Source organism: Erinaceus europaeus, chromosome 7 (genome assembly GCF_950295315.1).
Source record: "Erinaceus europaeus chromosome 7, mEriEur2.1, whole genome shotgun sequence".
Classification (NCBI taxonomy): Eukaryota; Metazoa; Chordata; class Mammalia; order Eulipotyphla; family Erinaceidae; genus Erinaceus; species Erinaceus europaeus.
The window spans coordinates 73,377,448-73,398,104 of NC_080168.1; the positions used below are offsets into that span (position 1 = coordinate 73,377,448).

A 20,657-nucleotide genomic window follows, 5' to 3' on the forward strand; every position below is an offset into this window, starting at 1 on the left:
AACAACAAGCGCAACAAAAGGGAAAAAAATTTTAAAAAATATATAGTCATTTGATTAAAACTGTCAGGCATCCTACTTTATTTACAATCCAACAACAACAAGAAAACATAAAGAATAAAATAGCAATCCAGACTTATATGAATAATTCTTGTATCATCATAAAATTATAAGGAAAGAGGGAATTCCTACAGCTGCATCATATATCACAGAAAGTAAATAAATAGATAATCAAATAAAATAAAAGATAAAAATCAGATATTATTCAGATAAATAGATTTATTCAAGCAAGACATTGCAACTTAGAGATTTCTAGAGGGCTGTGCCAATCTTTGGAGCCAGGAGTCTATTATGATTTAATGGTATCTCTCTGTTGTGTTTGATGAGCTGTCCTAGAAAAACATTTTAAAGCAATAAAGCATCCATTTGGCTCCAAGTAATGAGGGAGGCACTGCTCTTTGCATTAACTATTTATTCAGGAAGAGAAGTGAACAACCGTTAATAAGCTTTACCCAAAGAGGTCAGTGGAAAACAAGAAAATGTGAAAGTGAGGTTCACTTCAACCTCATCTGCAATTAACAAATACCCATTGACAGACAATTGGTGCCCCCTTCCCACGTGACTTCTCGCCAGCTGTAAGTAAGTGGGTGTGCATGTTCATATTCAAGGCCACTTGGTGTGAGGAAGGACTGTGTACCCTACACTGATGACAGAGAGTGGAGGCAATGAAGGGTGAGTAGCCAGGACTAGAGCCATCTCTCTAGATTTGAATAATGGACAGATGTATGTTCTAAGATCCTCAGGAGTGATCGGCATTTGTTAGTTTTCTCCTTTGGGAAAGCGTATTTTTTTTTTAAACAAAAAGATAATTACTGATTTTTCATGACTTGGAAATCATGCTCTATAATGCAGTGTGTCAATTGTTACTTGATCAAATGGCTTTTAACTTGGCCAATTCTTATTTGCATGTAATTCGGTATATGATTTGTGATTCAGAAATAGTTTCTAGGTTGGAATGTAACATCTTGCTCTTCCTTCACAGTTAAGTAAATGGTCCCTTCTTTGCAGTAAATGCTCAGGGTTTAGAGACAGCCAGGCTAGAACCAGTGTCATTTGCACATGTGAAATTGAGGCTTCTTTTAAGTAAGTTCATAATCTTTCTTTAAGGTGCTTTTGCTGCCATAGCAGCATAAAGTTCCACTCCACTTGCTTTAGGGTTCTTAATATAATTAATTTGTCTTCTTTAGTGACATGAAAAAAAAAAGATGAAAGTTACAATTACTCTCTTCCCTTAAAGCCATTTAAAGAACTTTTATGCTAATTGTTCTTCCCAACTCACCCCAAAAAGTAGCATAATAGAATTGTACAAAATGGGGGGACACTTCTTCATACTGATCATTAAGGTAAACTGTAGAAATGATGTATGAACCCTGTGTTATTTAATAAACAGAATATTAGCGACACCTTGTAAACTATCACATTGTAAACTATCAAGTCATTCACTGTTGTATTCACTAGATGTTCAGTCTTAAAGCTGTTGTTCATATCTCCATTAATTCTAAGCTTGCCATGATTTATATTGGGTGCAGTACATTTTTAAGATTCACTTCAAGAAATAAGAATGCATTATTTCTTTGTGTTTGTAGCTTGTGACCAGAGGTTGTGAAAAAACCCTGATGAGTAACTACTAGTAAGACCAAAGGCAAAGGCAAAGAAAGGGCTCCATGAGATTTTTTTTTTTTTTTCTGGATGAGTCATTTTTTTTTTTCTTTACCAGCAAACGAAACTCATTTATGTAACGGAGAACATGACTTCATCAGAAAATCAGGACTCAGAGTAGGCATGGAATCACCTTGTAAAGGTGTGCGGCTTTGCAAGTCTGTTTTGTTGGCCATGAATAATGGTTGAATTCTTTCTTTTCAGATCATCACTCCGTTCAGAAGACTGATGCTGTGTGCTGACAACAGAAAGGAGATGGAAGACTGGATCAGCTCTCTGAAGTCTGTGCAGACCAGAGAACCTTATGAGGTAAAGTGACCTCTCTTGTTTTCTTAGAGAGTAGCTGTTAACTGGAAAGCTCACTCACTCTATCCTTTCCCCACCAAAAAAAAAAAAAGAAAGAAAGAAAGAAAGAGAAGAAAAAAGTATATGTAGGTTAATTCTGTAGCTTGACATTGATTTTTTTTTCATTTTGAATCATTTAGTTTTAAAAACTAGAGATGTGAAATTCTAAGCCAGTCAGCCTTGCAAGTACCCTGCAGAGTTGTGTTTCTGTAGTCTCGCTCTCTCATCTGGCAGACTTGTGCTAACATCTTGTTCCTAGGTGGCCCAGTTTAACGTGGAACATTTCTCAGGGATGCATAACTGGTACGCCTGCTCGCATGCCCGGCCAACATTCTGTAACGTGTGTAGGGAGAGCCTCTCTGGAGTCACCTCCCACGGCCTGTCCTGTGAAGGTACTGTGGCCCCCAGCCTGTGTGTTCCCTCAGCCCTGACTCTGGTGCACACTCTGTCCTGGGTACCTCTGTGACAGTTCCCTGACGTGAATGAGCAGGAAAGCATTCCTATGGGAAAACCTGTCCCTCTGGGTGGACACTGTAAGTGAGGGACTCTCAGCAGGGACACAGTATTTAAGTTTTATGCAGCTTAAAGTCCTGCACACATAGGACTCACTTGGGAAATGTCCTGCTCATGAAAGGATAACATGCAACCATTTGAAAGGAAGTATAAAGCGAAAGATAGCAGTCCATTCCTGAGGAACAGCTAACTACTGTGTATGTGTGTTTGTTTTTTATAGAACTACTTATTTTTTAAATTTTTTAATATTTATTTATTTTTCCTTGCCTTGCCCTTGTTTTTTTTTTTTTTTATTCTTGTTGTAGTTGTTGTTGTTATTGATGTCATCATTGTTAGACAGGACAGAGAGAAATGGAGAGAGGAGGGGAAGACAGAGAGGGGCATAGAAAGATAGACACCTGCAGACCTGCTTCACCACCTGCAAAGCGACTCCCCTGCAGGTGGGGAGCCGGGGGCTCGAACCGGAATCCTTATGCCAGTCCTTGTGCTTTGCACCACATGCACTTAACCCACTGCGCTACCGCCTGACTCCCAGAACTACTTATTAATGAGAGAGAGAGACAAAGAGAGAACCAGAGAATCACTCCATCACATTCAGTGCTGGGGATCAAATTCAGACCCTCTTATTTGAGAGCCCAATGCTCTCACCATCTCCCAGGTGGCTATTTATTTGTTGATACATCTTGAAAAAATTATTCAGATAAATATCTTATGTATACATTTTCATGTTAAAGAACATAAGATAAAGCACTGACCAATGATAGTACTTTTTCATGAACTCTAAAGTGATAACATCCATTTAGTTATTAAACAGGGCAGTCTTGTGGCTAAGTGTCATTGAAATATAGGATGGCTAAGGAAGATGTGCTGCATTCCTCAAACTGCTTCAAGCTGAGATGTGAATCAGAGTGTCTGAGGCTTGTGAAGGGAGGGGCTGGGTAGTGGCATACCTGGTTAAACACACAAACTACAGTGCATAAGGACCCAGGTTCAAGCCTCTGGTCCCCATGTACAGAGGGAAAGCTTCACAAGTGTTGAAGCAGAGTTGTAGGAGTCTCTCTGTCTCTTTCCTTCTCCATTTCCACCTCACCTCTCAATTTCTCTCTATATCTACTCAATAATAAATAATTATACTTTAAAAAAGTAAAAAAAAAAATTTTAAAAAGGATTGGGGAGGGAGGCCTGAGAGGGAGGTGGGGGGATATGCTCTTGACAAATTCTTTGATAAAAAAAAGCCTCGAGGAGTCGGTGGTATCGCAGTGGGTTAAGCGCAAGGACCGGCTTAAGAATCCTGGTCAAGCTCCTGCAGGCTCCCCACCTGCAGGGGAGTCACTTCACAGGCAGTGAAGCAGGTCTGCAGATGTCTGTCGTTCTCTCCTCCTCTCTGTCTTCCCCTCCTCCATTTCTCTCTGTCCTATCCAACAACAATGATATCAGTAATAACTATAACAATAAAACAACAAGGGCAACAAAAAAGGGAATAAATAAATAAATAAATATAAAAAATAGTGAAAACAAAAAGAAAAGCCTGGTGGTAGTGCACAGTGTTAAGCACACATAGTATGAACTGCAAGGACCTGTGCCAGGATGCTGGTTCGAGCCCCCAGCTCCTTACCTGCAGGGAAGTCACTTTACAAGCAATGAACAGGTTTACAGGTGTCTATCTTTTTCTCTCCTGCACTATCTCCACTTCCCCTCTCAGTTTCTCTCTATTCAAAAATGGGCTCCAGGAGCAGTGGATTTGTAATGCCTGCACTGAGTGCCAGCAATAACCCTCGAGGCAAAAAAAAAGGGGGGGGGGGCTATTGGTGTGTTTGAGTTTGTTTATTTATTTTTAAATGTCCTTGAGAAGTCAGTGGAGGATGTGGTGTGCTAACACCTATCCTGAGGAAACAAGAAACATGTAGTCATGTGACAGCAACAGGGTTGTAAATAAATAATCATTTTCCCTGTTAAATTGATTTGCTAATAAGGAAAAAAACTATTCTTGAGACTTTCTGTATCATTTGAATCTGTCGCATAATTAAGTGATGAAGCAGTTAAAGAGGCACAGTTTAAATTCATTTTGAACTATCAAACCCGAGATGGAGTGTTATTTTAGTTCTTTAATATGATAAGACACAGTGGTAAAAGAAAAGAGCTTGTAATTAATTCTTTTGGATCCCAGTCCCGCTTCCAGCATTGCAAACCAGGAGAAACATTTTAACTACCTTTTGTCTTCTGATGTGTAGAATGGAAGTAACAGTTATGTATACCACCTAGAACACTATTAAGTGAGTGGATACATGCAGTAAATAACACCACTTTTCTAGTCCAAAAGTATATTCATTGATAACTTTGCTCAGTAAGAAATTTATCAAGTGAATAAGTACACGTGCATCATAGTCTGACACCTGACTTTTAATTTAAAGAACCTCAGGCAGTGGCACACCCAATTGAGCACACAAGTAGCTATGCACAAGGACTGAGTTCAAGCCCCTAGTCCTGTCTGCAGAAGAAAAGCTTCATGAGCAGTTAAACAGTGCTTCATATTTCTCTCTTCCTTTTTGTCTTCCCCTTCCCTTTCAGTTTCTCTATGTCTCTATCACAAACAAACAAACAAACAAAAACAAGCAAAAGAGAGAGGAAGGAAGAAGGAAAGAAATAGGAGAGAAAAAAGAAGCAGGGTGGCAGGGAATAGGTTGTCTGGAGCAGTGACTTCATCATGTAAGCACCTAACCCCAGCGATAATCCTAGTGGCAATAAAAAGAATAAAAAAAAATAGTGTCTTCCAATGACATCTGCATATTTTCTTATCAGACTTATACTTTAAAATTCCTCAAAATTATCCTGCTTTTTTTATCTTGCTTATAATTTCTGGTATTTTATTTGCAGTGCATTCTACTTACAGAAAAATACAAATATCAGAAACTCATCGAATTGTCACAAATATATCTGATTTAATAGACTAAAAGTAGGCTGTTTTTAGTGCCTCTGTATTATTGAAGTTTATTTTTCTGGGGTGTGTGTGTGTGTATGTGTGTGTGTGTTTTCTCAAGGACTGATTCTTTTGTATTCGTTTTTCTTTCTGATCTTTTATAAGTAAGTGGAATTTCTTTAAGTAGTTGAATAAAAGTCCCTTATCACTACATGTCCATATCCCATTTCTATTGCTGAAGAGCAGTTTTTTTTTCTATTTATAAAAAGGTTTTGTTTTTGTTTCAATTAATACAAATAGAGAAGGAAAGAGAAAGAACCAGAAGCTACATGGGAAACTGGGGCTTGAACTCAGAACCTTGTACTTTGCAGCATCCCTCCTCACTGCACCATCCTGGTCCCTGTGTAGAAGAGTTAATTTAAACTTTAAAAAAGATTGTTTTCCTTGAGCCATAATCCCCTTTGCAATTTCATGCTGGACTTTGCTTTAATCATTGGCCTGACAATATGTATTCATTTAGAAGTGGTTGACTTTTTGTTTTTTTCCCCAGTGTGTAAATTCAAGGCTCACAAAAGGTGTGCAGTGAGGGCGACAAACAATTGCAAGTGGACAACGCTGGCCTCTGTGGGGAAGGACATTATAGAGGATGAGGATGGGGTAAGTAGACACTGTTGTGGCTCCAGCCTGGCTCAAGGAGTGACATATAGATAGATAGATAGATAGATAGATAGATAGATAGATAGATAGATAGATAGATAGATAGATATAGATATAGATAGATATAGATCTCCTCCAGGGTTATCACTGGGTTTCAGTGCCTACACTATGAATCCAGTGCCCCTGGAGGCCACTTTTTTCGCCTTTGTTGCCCTTGTTTTATTGCTGTGGTGGTTGTTATTGATGTCGTTGTTGAATAGAACAGAGAGAAGTTGAGAGAGATGGGGAAGACAAAGAGGGGAGAGAAAGATAGACACCTGCAGACCTGCCTCACCACCTATGAAGCGACCCCCCCGCAGGTGGGGAGCTGGGGGCTCAATCCGGGATCCTTACACCCATCCTTGTGCTTTGCGCCATGTGCGCTTAACCTGGTATGCCACTGCTCAACCCACCCCTCTTTATAGTCTTAAGTTTTAAAAATATTGTGTTTATATGTTGAATATATATAGAGAGAAATTGAAAGGAAAAGGAGAAATAGAAAAGGAGAGAGAAAGAGACACTTCGAAGCTTTCTTCCCCCTGCAGGTGGGTGGGGACTGGGAACTTGAACTTGGGCCTTGGGCATGGTAACATATGTGCTCAGTTGGGTGTGCCACTGCCCAGCCCCTCTCCCTTATTTTCTGCTCTTATGGAAAAGCATTGCTGAGTCAAATGGGAATGTTTATAATTAAGATTAGGTTGGAGGTTTTGGTGAAATGAATGTTAATTTTTTTAACCACTTTACTGGGGACTAATGGTTTACAGTACAGTTGTTGAGGGTACTGTTTCTCATCTCCCTGTGACAGTTGTCTGCAAGAGTGTTAGTTTTTAACTCAGTCCTCCCTAGCTTTTTTTCCCTCATTTTATTTTTATTTGATAGGATAGAGAGAAATGGAGAAAGTAGGGAGAGATAGAGAAAATTTGTGGAAAAAAAAAGAAAGAAAGAAAACTTGTGAATCTTCCCTCTGCAAGTAGAGGCCAAGGGCTTGAACCCTGGTCCTTGTGCCATAGTAACATGTATGCTTGACCAGGTGCATCTCCACGCAGTCCCACCTCCATAGTTTCCTTCAGCTCTTAAATTTTGACAGGAATATTGAGAAAAAGACTCAGGTTAGTGGTTCTGATGTGGGGATGGTGGTGTAATTGCTTATCAGGTTTACCTTACCTGTTTACTTGTGTGTTCATTTCTCAGACTTTATTTTGTGCTACTGTCCCCACTCCTCAGACTTTAAAACCTTCCTGGTGCAATGTCCCCACCTTCAACACCTTGCTTCCATTGTTCCTTCATTGCAAACAAATCTCTGGTAGCACTTTATGAAGGCTTACAGATAATCATGTGACATGCCTTTCTCTTCTGCTAGACTACAGATTCTACAGGGCAATGGCTAGGCTTTGTCTGTGTATCCCAGCTGTGCTCAGGACCTAATAGACACTCCATAAACCAGGGGTCAAAAAAAAAAGGATGCTAGAGCTGGTACATGATATTGATTGTGTGTAGAGTAAGCAGTAGTGGTGATCATCCCTGGTGTAACAGTGATGTCTCTGCACCTCCTCTGCGGCTGTCCCTTCTTCCTGCTGCACAGGTAGCTATGCCTCACCAGTGGCTGGAGGGGAACTTGCCCGTGAGTGCCAAGTGTGCTGTCTGTGACAAAACGTGTGGCAGCGTTCTCCGCCTGCAAGACTGGAAATGCCTGTGGTGTAAGACAATGGTAAGTGCTGAATTGTCCATCACTGTCCTTTTAAATGATCTGTTCTTTGCAGCTTTTATGTGGCTTTGAGACAAAGAATATAAAAAATATTTTAGGAACTTTGAAATAGCATAATGGCTATGCATAAAGACTTTCATGTCTGAAGCACCAGAGGTCCCAGGTTCAGTTCCCAGCACCACTATAAACCAGATCTGAGCAGTGCTCTAGCAAATAATATAGTATAGTATAATATAGTATAGTATAGTATAATATATTATAAATATGTATGTTTTAGTAGTGATTATAGTGATTTGCAAGATTATCAGATCACTGGGGTATAGTTTCACACAATACCCACCACCAAAGTTCTGTACATCACCCCCATGATAATCATAATTCTTACAGCCTTAGTAGAGATAACAAAGGAACCTGGCTATCACATAACACACTGTGCCCTTTAGCTTTCTCAAGGTGTATCTTTATTAGTCTGGTTGCTCTCACAATCACCCTTTTTATAATATTTACCCTTGCTTTATATTTCATTTGTCTTAGGACCTCTTCCCTTCAGTTTTACTGTTCTTAACTGTGATTTGGCTGTACTTCATGGTTTGCTATTTCCAGTCCTGCCCTCATTACGTGTTGTACACATAAAACCCTTCTTCCGTTACACCTCCAACTTTAGCTGCCACAACAAATGGAATTTTGCTGCTGTCACATGTGTGTTCTGACCAGAAGAATTCTCAGTTCATACTCCAATTTGATTTATATTAAGCAAATAAATAGCTTTACTCCCTCACATATGCAGGAAAGCAGTGAGAAGCACATATAGTTTTTATTTTAGTTTATTTTTTGAAAGAGACAGAGGAGGGGAAAGACAGAAAGAAAATGAAAGAGACCATAGCACTGAAGCTTCCTTCAGTGCACTGGGGGGCCAGGCTTGAACCTAGGCCATCCACATGGCAAAGTAGTGCACTATTTAAGTGCTATTCATGGGCCATAAATATATATGTATGTAGTGGGGCCAGTGAAGGGAAGATCCTACCTTTGCCAACTGGATGAAGGCAGTTGGTTCAAGGAGTACAGAGGGGAAGAAGGATAAAAATGTCAATCCAGGTTGCAAGAGGGTTTCTGGAGTAGTCTCAGTTGTGGAATCATTCTTGCTCTGCCCCGGATAAGTGAGATTGTCTGGTTTCTGTGCTATCTTCACCTTTATTTTGTATCTCTCACTCTTACATTTCCTCTGTATTATAATTATCTGTATGTTGTTCCACCTTGAAAATAATGAATTTTCAACAGTTAGATTACATAATGTCTATGCATAGTTATCTAGATAAAAACCAAACCAAACCCCAACTCCATAACCCTAGTGAGTCAGCTCCTGATATTTCCAGCTGTCATCTGGTTTCTGGACAGTTTTACCTTTTTAGTAAAAATAGTAAGGATACAGTCTTATCTCTTGCTTTTTCATTTAACACTGTTTTAAATATGTTTGTGTGTTTTTTAAAAAGATTTTATTTATTAATTTATTAATGAGGAAGATTGGAGGAGAGAAACCAGACATCACTCTGCACATGTGCTGCTGGGGATCAAACTCAGGACCTCATGCTTGAGAGTCCAAAGCTTTATCACTGCGCCACCTCCCAGACCACAAATATATTTGTGTTTTAATCAGTGATTCTCATGCACTTTTGATTCCTCTTAGTATTACACATGCATTCTTGTTTTTCTAAAGTCAGTGTGTGCTATTATAAATTCTAAATAAAAGACTGTTCAAAATTAGTTCAACAGGACAGGAATCTCTCTGGAACCTTATTTATTTTTCTGAAAGTTTTAATGTATACTAAAATAATATGCCAGTTTTGTAAAAAGAGGATAAAATAAATCCATGTTAAACCAACTGTTGTAGAGGCTATGGGGGGGAAAGGGACTCTCCTACATTGTTGGTGGGAATGTAAATTGGTCTAGACTCTATGGGAAACAGTCTGGAAATTCATCAGAACTGTAGAAATGAACCTACCTTATGACCCAGCAATCCCTCTCCTAGGGATCTACCCAGCGAAAACAAAATCACTTATCTAAAAAGAGCTATGTACACCAATGTTCATAACAGCACAGTTTGTAATAGCACAAACTTGGAAGCAATTCAGACACCCAGTGACGAATGGCTAAGGAAGTTGTGGTACATATTATTGTGCAGCTGTCAAAAATGATGGGTTCATCTTCTTTGCAATACCATGGCCAGAACTCGAAGACATCGTATTGGTTGAAGCAGACCAATATTAAAGAATTTCACTTACCAGTGGAACTTAAGAACAAAGTACAGTAAAGAAAAACCTTAGGTGAAACTTGGACTGGGAGTGGCACATTGCACCAAATCAAAGGACTCTGGGGGAGGAGGGATAGGGACAGGATGAAGGGGCATTGGGGTCCTAGTGTGTCTCCTAGATACCACTCAAGGGAAGATGAGAGGCTATGCCTTTGTGTTAAAGACTGTATTGTAAACCTTAAAAAAAAGGGGTGGGGGAAGGTGCTTTTATGAAGTTTTTGTGTTGACAAGTTAAGGCATTTCAAGCGTGTGAGTCGGGCAGTAGCACAGCGCATTAAGCGCAGGTGGCACAAAGTGCAAGGACCAGTGTAAGGATCCTGTTTCGAGCCCGTCTCCCCACATGCAGGGGAGTTGCTTCACAGGCAGTGAAGCAGGTCTGCAGGTGTCTGTCTTTCTCTCCCCCTCTGTCTTCCCCTCCTCTCTCCATTTCTCTCTGTCTTATCCAACAACAGTGACATCAATAACAACAACAACAATAAAACAACAAGGGCAACAAAAGGGAATAAATAAATAAATATTTTTTAAAGTCTTTAAAAAAAAAAAGACATTTCAAGCCTGTCCAGAGGTACATAAAGTGTTCTCAGTTGTCTGAGTTTTGCTTAGTAAGCTAACTTGTTAACTATTTGTTCTCAGTGGTCATGGCCTTGAACCTTTCATGTCTCTAGAGATAACACATTTACTGCTTGTCTGTGGTGTGACACACTTTCCAAGATGACTGTAGGGTATTAGGACCTTTCTCTTGCAGAACCCAGAAACCTAGCTAAGAAAATAGATGTGGATGTACCTGTAACTGCAATAAGATGTGAATCTATGAGTCTATAATGCATAGATAACATGAAACTGTTAGCAAAGAGATATGACTAGGAAGCTATGGGACCATAGCAGTAGGAGCAGATATTCTGTAGAATTCATTTTCAATTTATCCTCTGAGAATTTCACAGTGTATATGCCATTCATTTTCTTTCTAAACAGTCATACTGGTACACACACCAGTTAGCTTTTTCCTTCTCTCTTTCTCCCTTCTTTCTTCTTCTTCTCTCTCCTTCCCTGCCTCTGCAGTTCTTTCTTTTTTTCTTCCTCCTTGGCTTCAGGGATTTTGTGACAGTGTGCTATGTGCTGAAGACAGGCATGAAGTTGACTACACAGACAGAATCAGATCACCATCTCCCTTTCTTAGAAATGTAAATACTGTATCATTAGTATATGAATTGCTGAATATATAGTAATGCCACTGGTCTTCAGTGTTTAAGTTCTTAGAATTAATTTTGTTGCACAGCAAAACATTGCTTTGTTTTTCTACTGCCTAAAGAGTCATCTGTTTGTTTTTAGGTACACACTGCCTGCAAAGATTCATACCATCCTGTGTGTCCACTTGGCCAATGTAAAGTGTCTATCATACCTCCAATTGCACTGAATAGCACTGACTCTGACGGTACGTAGCAGTAGTGTAAGTATGTATATTCCTGGTATACTGAATGCTGACACGGCCATTTATTTTCCTAGCATAAATGGAGTTGTAATTACTTTTTTTCTAATTGGTGTTTATATAATAATGCTACTAAAATTGTTAAATAGTATGCATTTAATTTTTCAGAATATCATTTTGGAATTAACCAGTAGGTCTGAGGCTTTTCAGACTTTATTACTAGCAGGTAAAATGAGATAATTATTCCTCACTAAAATGTGATCCATAAAGGTTAATTGTTATATGGGATTTCTGCCTTCGTAATCAAAACTTTAAGTACTTTAAGTACGCTAGAAGAAGAAGTACTGACACTTGTTTTCCTTTGACACTTGTAATTCTATTCCAAGAGTTGATATTCTTCTTAAATCATTTACCTTTTCTAAAATCTTTTTTTTTTCTTTTCTAAAATCTTAATACAATTTAGATATAAGTACTGAGGAAACTTTTAATAATACCATCATGTTACCCTTGCTTGGGAATAACATACTAATAACTTAGGAAACTGTATCAAAGTTTTTTTTTTTTTACCGTATTCTATATTAACATTTTGCTTTTTCATGCAAATTAAGTCAGTAAAATTTACAGGCACAAAGATTAAACCTCAAATGAAGTAATTTTTGTTTTGCATCACTAGGGCCTATATAATTTCAGTGCTCCAAGCTGACTTTTTCTGAAGAGAGAGACAGATAGGTAGCATCACAGTGAGAGACCACAGCAGCAAAGCTTCCCTCAGTGCTGCAGTGGGAGCCCCTCAGATGGCCTGGGGGCTCCCACTTGGATGACGTGCTATGCTAGCTAAACTGTGGTGCCAATCCCAAAGCTTTTTTTTTTTTTTTTTAACCTGTGGTGTTACAACTTACAGTAGTCAGAATTCATGCTGCACTCACCCACCAGTACCCTGAAATATGAAGGTCCTGTCATTTATTAAAATTCAAAAGATATTTTCAGACCATCCCAAGGAACATTTAACTATTTTCAAATACAGTATACAAGCATGAATTCTGACTGCTGTAAGTTGATGGACTATATAAGTTGGTGGTGTTAAGGAAGGCAGTAGATCTTAAATCATATGAGATGCTTTTACCTCTTAGGAATGATTTTTCTTTATGGAGCCTATTTACAAAAGTAAGCTCTTTTTGTTTGTTTGTTTTTTGTTTGTTTTTAATGCAGTAATGGGGAATGAAGCCAAGCATCAGGCATGTCCAATAGCATGAAGTGACGGCCTCCCCAACCCATTTTTTAATTTTTTGAGAGAATGATAGAGGATCGGCAAACAGAGAGCAGACACACGGCAGCTCCACTCCACCATCCATGGAACTCCCCATGTCATCCAGCCATGGTCTTCCAGGTAGTGCAGGGACTCAAACCCAGGGTCTCACATACACGAAGGCATAATCTGTACTAGGTGAACTATCTCTTGGCCTCTATAAAGATAATCTGTATTGCTAGTATATAAACAATAAACCTACTTCTGTTTTGTGGACTAAATTATGACTTACCGCTTTGTCATTTTTATGAACTTATCTTTGAATTTTTGTGAACAGTTAGAAAATTGCTGTAGAGATTGATCTTGTATTTCTTTTCCCCATAGGTTTCTGTCGAGCAACATTTTCATTCTGTGTTAGTCCCCTGCTGGTTTTTGTCAATTCTAAGAGTGGAGATAATCAGGGAGTGAAGTTCCTTCGTCGATTCAAACAGCTACTAAATCCAGCTCAGGTGTTTGATTTAATGAATGGAGGTCCTCACTTAGGGTAATTGATTACTGATAAATTGCCTTTGAGTATAACACTTGAGAGTGGCTTTTTAGTTCATGAAAATTTGTAGATTTATCCAAACGTCTCTGTGCTGGCCTTCCCATTTCCCCCTTTTCTGATTTTATGGGGGCCAGGTAGTGGCACACCTGGTTGAGCACAGGGTTCAAGCCCTGCGTCCCCACCTGCAGGGGGAAAGCTTTGTAAATGGTGAAGCATTGCTGCAGCCATCTCTCTGTCTTTCTCCCTGCCACCCCCTTCCCTCTTGATTTCTTGCTGTCTCTATCCAGTAAATAAGTTCCAGATAGTTAAGGAAATACTTTATTGCCTACACCAAACATTCCACACAAAAAACTCTAAAAATAATCAACTTGTGTAAATACAGAACTACAAGATAACTTTAGAAAATTATTTTTGGGGCAGGGTGGTGGTGCAACTAGTAAAGCACTCATGTTAAAATGCACAAAGACCTGGGTCCCCAATCCCCATCTGTAGGGCTGGGGGGGTTGGGGGAGGGAGAGCTTCTCAAGTGGTGAAGCAGTACTACATGTATCTCTCTTTCTCCCTGTCTTTCACTTCCCTATCAATTTCTCTGTCTCTTTCCAATAAATAAATAATCCTTTGTGTGTAAAGTTAGTGTTAATTTATGTGTAATACAAGCAATAAATTATTTAGTCAGAGCAGAGATGCTATTGTAAGTCTTGATCAGTTTCTTAAAGGATTTGGAACTCAGTTCATGCAAATGACAGAAATCCTCTTGACTGTTTCAGCTTTCTGAAATAGCCATAATTTATACTGAAAAAAACTTAGCCAATTATTATTTTCAGTGAGAAAATTCTGCTTGAGGCACTTCTAGGATTTTTTTTTTTTTTACTCTCTATATGTATTTTTGCTCAAAGAGGTGATAATTCTGCCATTTGAATCAGGGCCCTGCAACCATTCTGATTTACTTTTGCCGAGTCAACTTTCCTTCTGAGTCCCAAGGTCTGAACACACAGAATGCCACCACTGACTGGTATTTTGGAGACCTACCACTTTGTGTTTTTTAATCTGACACTTTTTCACTTTCTCTTTTTCTTTCCAGCCTGTCTTTGTGCATCTTTCATTTTTGTCCTTTAGGGGCCCTTGTTCTTATCCCCATTGCCCTTTTCTTGCTAAGTCTCAAGTCCTTTAGCTTACATGGGTGGCTGGCTGGGCCCACCTCATTCCTTCCCTGCATAGCCACTCCTTCAAGCCCTGGTTTGAGTCCTAGTGTTTCCTCTTTCCCCAGCATATCCCTTCCACTGCTGCTGCTTTGTTTTGTCTTGCCTTTTTTTTTTTTTTTTAGCACATCTGCTTTATCCTCTTGCATACTTCCAGTATCTCACATTCTTGAAATTCATTTTCCTATTCATCCCTGAAGATTGCAGAGAACTCCCCTGTATGAAGCATATTTTTAATTTTTTAAAAATTTACTTACTTATTTTATTGCCACTAGGGTTATTGCTGGGGTTCAGTGCCAGCAATATGAATCCATGACTCCTGGTGGCCATTTTTTTTCCATTTCCCCCCCTCTGTTTTACTCCATAGGACTGAGATAATTTGAGGGTGGAGGAGAAGATAGAGAGGAAGAGAGACACCTGTAAACCTACTTCACCACTTGTAAAGCATCCCTTCTGCAGGTGGGGAGCAGGGGCTCATACCTGGGTCCTTGTGAATTGCAATGTATGTGCTCAACTGGATGTGCCACCACCCAGCCTAGTACATTTTTAGACTTAACACAGTTCTCAAGATGGACAAGTATATGCAGAAGATGGAGTGTGTCGATAGTTGAGGTAAAAAAAAAAAGACAGAAAAGGACTGAGACAAGAGTAAGAGGATCAGTGAAGGCCACTGAGAGTACTAAAAGGAGGAAGACTGTAAAGATAACGGTAACTTACCCTTGTCTTAAAAAGAAAACACTCACCACCATCTCTCACCTTCCTTTTTCTTCCTGGGTTCTGCTGGTTTGTGTTGTTAATTTGTGCTCTCCCTTCTCATTCCTTTTCTTCCTGATTCTTTCTCCATTTCTGTTTGAGAAATCGTTTTCCTTATTATGATTCAGACCTATTCCTGAGTTAAAAAACTGAACTGAAGTTGGTTACTAATACCATGCCTTGTAGTTAACCTGAACATGTATACCAGTGTATACAGAATAACATAGAATGGGGGGGATATGATCTGAATCTCAAACAAATACTTCTTATTTGCAGTTTAAGACTTTTCCAGAAGTTTGACAATTTCCGGATTCTTGTTTGTGGAGGAGACGGAAGTGTAGGCTGGGTGTTGTCAGAGATTGATAAGCTCAACTTGAATAAACAGGCAAGTGCAGATTCCATTGCTTGCTGGTCATTCCAGTGCTTACTCACCTGCTGGCCAGAGAAATGCTGACATGCAGCCACCTGTTTTTCAACATGTCTGCCTTGTCCCTGTGGTGCTCTCTTTCAGTGTCAGCTGGGAGTCTTGCCTTTGGGGACAGGGAATGACCTTGCTCGGGTTCTTGGCTGGGGAGGCTCCTATGATGACGACACGCAACTTCCTCAGATATTAGAAAAGCTGGAACGGGCCAGTACCAAAATGTTGGACAGGTAAAAAAAAAAAAAAGTTGTCTTCCAACACTAGATTGAAAATAGCTCACGAGATCGGTTCTTGTCCTTGTGCATATTTTATTGTCCCATGATGTCTAAAACAGAGCCTGGCAGAATGGCTACTTTTTTTTTTTTTGAGTGAATGAAGGAATTATAGTAACAGTAACAAAATAAGCAGCCCCCAAAGGTGGCATAGAGGACAAAGCACTGGACTCTTGAGCATGAGTTCCCAAGTTTAATCCCTGGCATGCCAGAGAGATGCTTTGGTTCTTTTTCCACTCTTCCTCATTAATAAATCAATAAAATATATATTTTTAGAGTGACTAAGTAAGCAGCACTTAGTTCCTGCTGGTCCTCCTTTAGTACACCATAGGGTATACTATTTAAGTTTTCTTTTCAAGCCCTTATTCTGTATCCTTTTCCTTCCAGTAACTAAATACATTTCTTCCCTTTGTGGAGCTTGGAGTCAATGTTTTTCTTACTTTTGCTAGGTCGAGCTCACTGTCTGTCTTTAGCAGGTGCCATTTCTTTTTGTTGTTGTTGTTGTAGTTATTATTGATGTTGTTGTTGGATAGGACAGAGAGAAATGGAGAGAGGAGGGGAAGACAGAGAGGGGGGAGAGAAAGATAGACACCTGCAGACCTGCTTCAGCACTTGTAAAGCGGCTCCCCTGCAGGTGGGGAGCCGGGGACTTGAACCGGAATCCTTACACTGGTCCTTGTGCTTTGCGCCACCTGCGCTTAACCCACTGCACTACCACCTGACTCTCAGTAGGTGCCATTTCTAAATATATATTCCTTACTAAAATAAATAAATAAATAAATAAAACCTGAGAAAACTCTTAAACCATTATTTTAAAAATAGAAGACTGGGCTGGGTAGTGGCATAGCCAGTTAAATGCACATAGTATTTTGCTCAAGGATGCACATAGGACCCAGGTTGAATTCCCCCCCCCACACACACCAGCAGTAGAGACGCTTCAGAAGCAGTGAAGCAGGTGTGCGGGTGTCTCTCTTTCTCTTTCCCTCTCTATCACACCCTCTTCTCCTTCTGTCCTATGGGATAAAATGAAAGAAAAAGGAAAAATGGCTGCCAGGATTTGTAGTGCCGGCCCCGAGCCCCAGTGATAACCCTGGGGGGGGGGGGAGGGAAGACTATTGCTAATCATTATGTTTAATGGCTATTGAGATTAGAAAATTTAATGAGATAATGAGGGAAACTTTTGATGAGGATAATAGGTATAGCTCCATCATTTGGTGGTTTCATTAAAATTCAGAATAAGAATTAAGCTTTAGCTTTTTTTTTTTTAAGGATATCTTTTTTATATTATACAAATAAACTAAGCCAACAACGAACTAGATACTAAAGAAGATAATCTTCCCCCTGGGATAAGGACATTTTAGGAAGACAATTCTATTCATATGTGGCGCTATCATTTTGTTAATGGTATCCTTGATCCCATCTAATTGCTTTCTCTCTAGATTCTCCCCATAGTAAAATAAATTTAAAAAATGAATAAATAAATAATCACACCTTGAGCATCCTGAGTAGTTACGGTGTTTAGATTATGGTATAGGGAGCAGCAGGACTCAGTGCAGTCATACCTTCCCCCTTCATAAATAGAAATGTCCAGACGTCATTAAGAAATTGAGCTAGCATAAATCAAAACAACCTTGATAGAATTAGCCATCTGTGGAATTCTTCCTGGAAATAAAATCTCATCAGGGAGCCACCAATCTAAAATCTAATTATTCTAAGATAACCTCATTTATTGTAACCTTGACTGTCATAAGGTAAGGTAATGGCTAATTCTTTTGCTAGTAGAATAATTTTAAAAAGAGCACTGGGCTTCAGGGCCTTTGTTTATGTTTATTCAAAGTTACCCATAAGAGGGCTTCTCTGGTTATTTAGGTACATAAAGTGTGTTCAGTCTTGAAAAAAAGAGCCTGGAGGTGATTTCCCAGAAAATGATCCAATTTTGTGCTTTCTAAAAATAACCCTTTGTTGCAAATATAAATGCCATGCTCCTAGGAAATGCCTGAGACATTTCCTCTAGCTTGGGTGTGTGCTTTCCCCCTGTGTGTTATAAAAATTAAGTTGTCTAGGTGGTTAGCAGAGAAACAGTGCTCTATGGTGCAGAGTCCTTGACACAGACCCAAAATAGCCACAACAAAAAAAATCATGCACGCAGGCAGAAAGCACAGGGAATCTTAAGAATTTTAAGTCATAGAACCATTATTGAAATTATTTTGTTCCTGTGTGTCTTTACTGTTTATAAGAAACCAGGTGAAGTAAAAAATCACAGTTTAATTATGCTCTGTGTGTGTGCACATGTGTGAGTACATACATACATGCATATACACCTACAGATTCCTCACAACAGCACAGTGAAACAACTGAGAAAAACGTTTTTACTCTTATTTTACCAAGATAGAAATTGAGAGTTACGGGAGTCGGGTGGTAGCGCAGCAGGTTAAGCGCAGGTGGTGCAAAGCACAAGGACCAGTGTAAGAATCTGAGTTCGAGCCCCTGGCTCCCCACCTGCAGGGAAGTCACTTCACAGGTGGTGAAGCAGGTCTGCAGGTGTCTATCTTTCTCTCCATCTCTCTGTCTTCCCCTCCTCTCTCCATTTCTCTCTGTCCTATCCAATAACAACGACATCAGTAATAACTACAATAATAAAACAAGGGCAACAAAAAGGAATAAATAAATAAATATCTAAAAAAATTCCAAAATAGATATTTTTAAAAAAAGAAAGAAATTGAGAGTTATACAGACAGCATGAATAAGAATGACTGGTACTTTTTTGTTTGCTTGGCACTCCTAGTTGTTTAGCCTTGTACTCATCTCTGTATGGGCTGGGGAGACAGCATAGTGATTCTGTAAAAGAGATTCTGTAACAGAGTGTCTAAGTTCAGTTCAGTTTGGCTACTAGCTGTATGCATCTCTTGCTATCATTGAGCTGCCACTTCATTCTCTTTCTTTTACGCCAGCTGCTTCCTCTTCAAAGAGAAGGTAGGGCATTAATGATGCAAGGAATACAAGACTTTGGGTGTAATTCTTTCCTGTTTCTTTCTTCTTTTTTTTTTTTTGTCCTCTTTTTTTTTATTTATAAAATGGAGATATTTCCATTTCTTAAATGAGCCTTTTAACCAGAGGATGATTTCCAGTAGGAAGGAACTTCTAGTTTCCCATTGTGATTTTCCTGATCTGTATCATTACAGTGTTTTATTTTTTAATGTTTTTTTTTCTTTTAAATATATATCAAGGGAAAAAAAACCCCAAATTGTATTTATTTATTTATTTGATAGAGATAGAGAGAAAATGAAAGGGAAGGGAGGAGACAGAAGAAGAGAGGCAGAGAGACATCTGCAGCACTTCTTCACTGCTCATGAAGCTTTTCTCCTGCAGGTGGGGACCATAGGTTTGAAGCTGTGTCCTTTTATATTGTAACTTGTGTGCTCTACCAAGCGCACCACTGCCTAGTTCCTACAAAGTATTCATTGTTTTGTTGCTCATGTTTATATCTGCTTTCTTCAGTAGAATATAAGCTTCATCAGGGGAAGTGTCATCTACCCCGTTTTTTCCAGATCCTGGCATAAATTGCTACTGCGTTGATAGATGAATGACTTTTTATGCTCAAATGTGTATCTTTAAAATATTACTTTTTATTGCCACCTGGGTTATTGCTGGAGCTCAGTGTCTGCACAATGAATCCATTCCGGGCGGCCTTCTTCCCCCCTCCCTTTTATTTGATAGGACATAGGTAAATTGAGAGGGGTGACAGAGATATAAATAGTGACACTTGCATAACAGCTTCAATCCTCATGAAGCTTCCCCCCTGCAAATTGGGCCTGCGGACTTAAACCTGGGTCCTTGATCCATGATAACATTTGCACTCAAGTAGGTGCAGTACCATCTGGTTCCCAATATGTATATTTCATTAAAATATTTTCATGTCAAGAGTTGAGTTACAAGAACCTATTCATAGTACATATTTTAACACATAATATGAATTTCTTGGCATATTTTATGGAATTAGATTTTTATGTAAGAGTTATTGTATAAAATATAAGTCTGGATAGTACTTTAGACTGTTTAAATATTGATGCTAATCTTGGGATTTTCCTCTAGGTTCTGGCTTGAGCTATGATATGCTTTTCTTAAAATTCATGTCTGACGGTACTGCTTTTATTATGCCTCGTGTCTCTGCAAAATCTCCATTTCACATTTTATTACTGACACTGGTAATATCCCCACCCAAATGTTCTTCCCAGATTTTGATACTATTTTGGACAAAAGATTGGATTTATTGGAGTTGATTGCTTTTCTCTAAAATCAAATGATTGAATGTTTGATTTGAAATTTATATTTGTAGCTAACTGAAATAAATGTACTTATTAAGTATTATTTCCTTTATGTTTCCCTCCAAACTCTGTGCTTGCTTGCATTCTTTAGGAAGTGGGGGATGTTTAAGTGGGTAGAGCACATGCCTTCCATGCATGAGGCCCCTGGGTCCCATTCCTGGCAACATGTGAGAGCAGCAGACAAAAATAGGTGAAACTCCATGACTGATGGAGTGGTACTTTGGTTATCTCTTTCTTACAAAAGTTGACTTGAGGAGGTGGCTCTGTG

At 39.1% G+C, this 20,657-nt stretch overlaps 1 protein-coding gene across 5 annotated transcripts in view; it reads left to right on the forward strand.

The window, feature by feature from the left end:
* Window positions 1–20,657, forward strand: part of DGKH (diacylglycerol kinase eta) — a 203,201-nt gene that overhangs the window by 101,190 nt on the left and 81,354 nt on the right. For all 5 annotated transcript variants that reach the window (XM_007528944.3, XM_060194758.1, XM_060194761.1 and 2 more), the window contains 8 exons: window positions 1,921–2,025; window positions 2,321–2,453; window positions 6,042–6,148; window positions 7,770–7,895; window positions 11,530–11,632; window positions 13,257–13,416; window positions 15,648–15,756; window positions 15,883–16,022. In XM_007528944.3, the coding sequence (XP_007529006.2) occupies window positions 1,921–2,025; window positions 2,321–2,453; window positions 6,042–6,148; window positions 7,770–7,895; window positions 11,530–11,632; window positions 13,257–13,416; window positions 15,648–15,756; window positions 15,883–16,022 (983 nt within the window). The remainder of the gene's footprint in view (window positions 1–1,920; window positions 2,026–2,320; window positions 2,454–6,041; window positions 6,149–7,769; window positions 7,896–11,529; window positions 11,633–13,256; window positions 13,417–15,647; window positions 15,757–15,882; window positions 16,023–20,657) is intronic.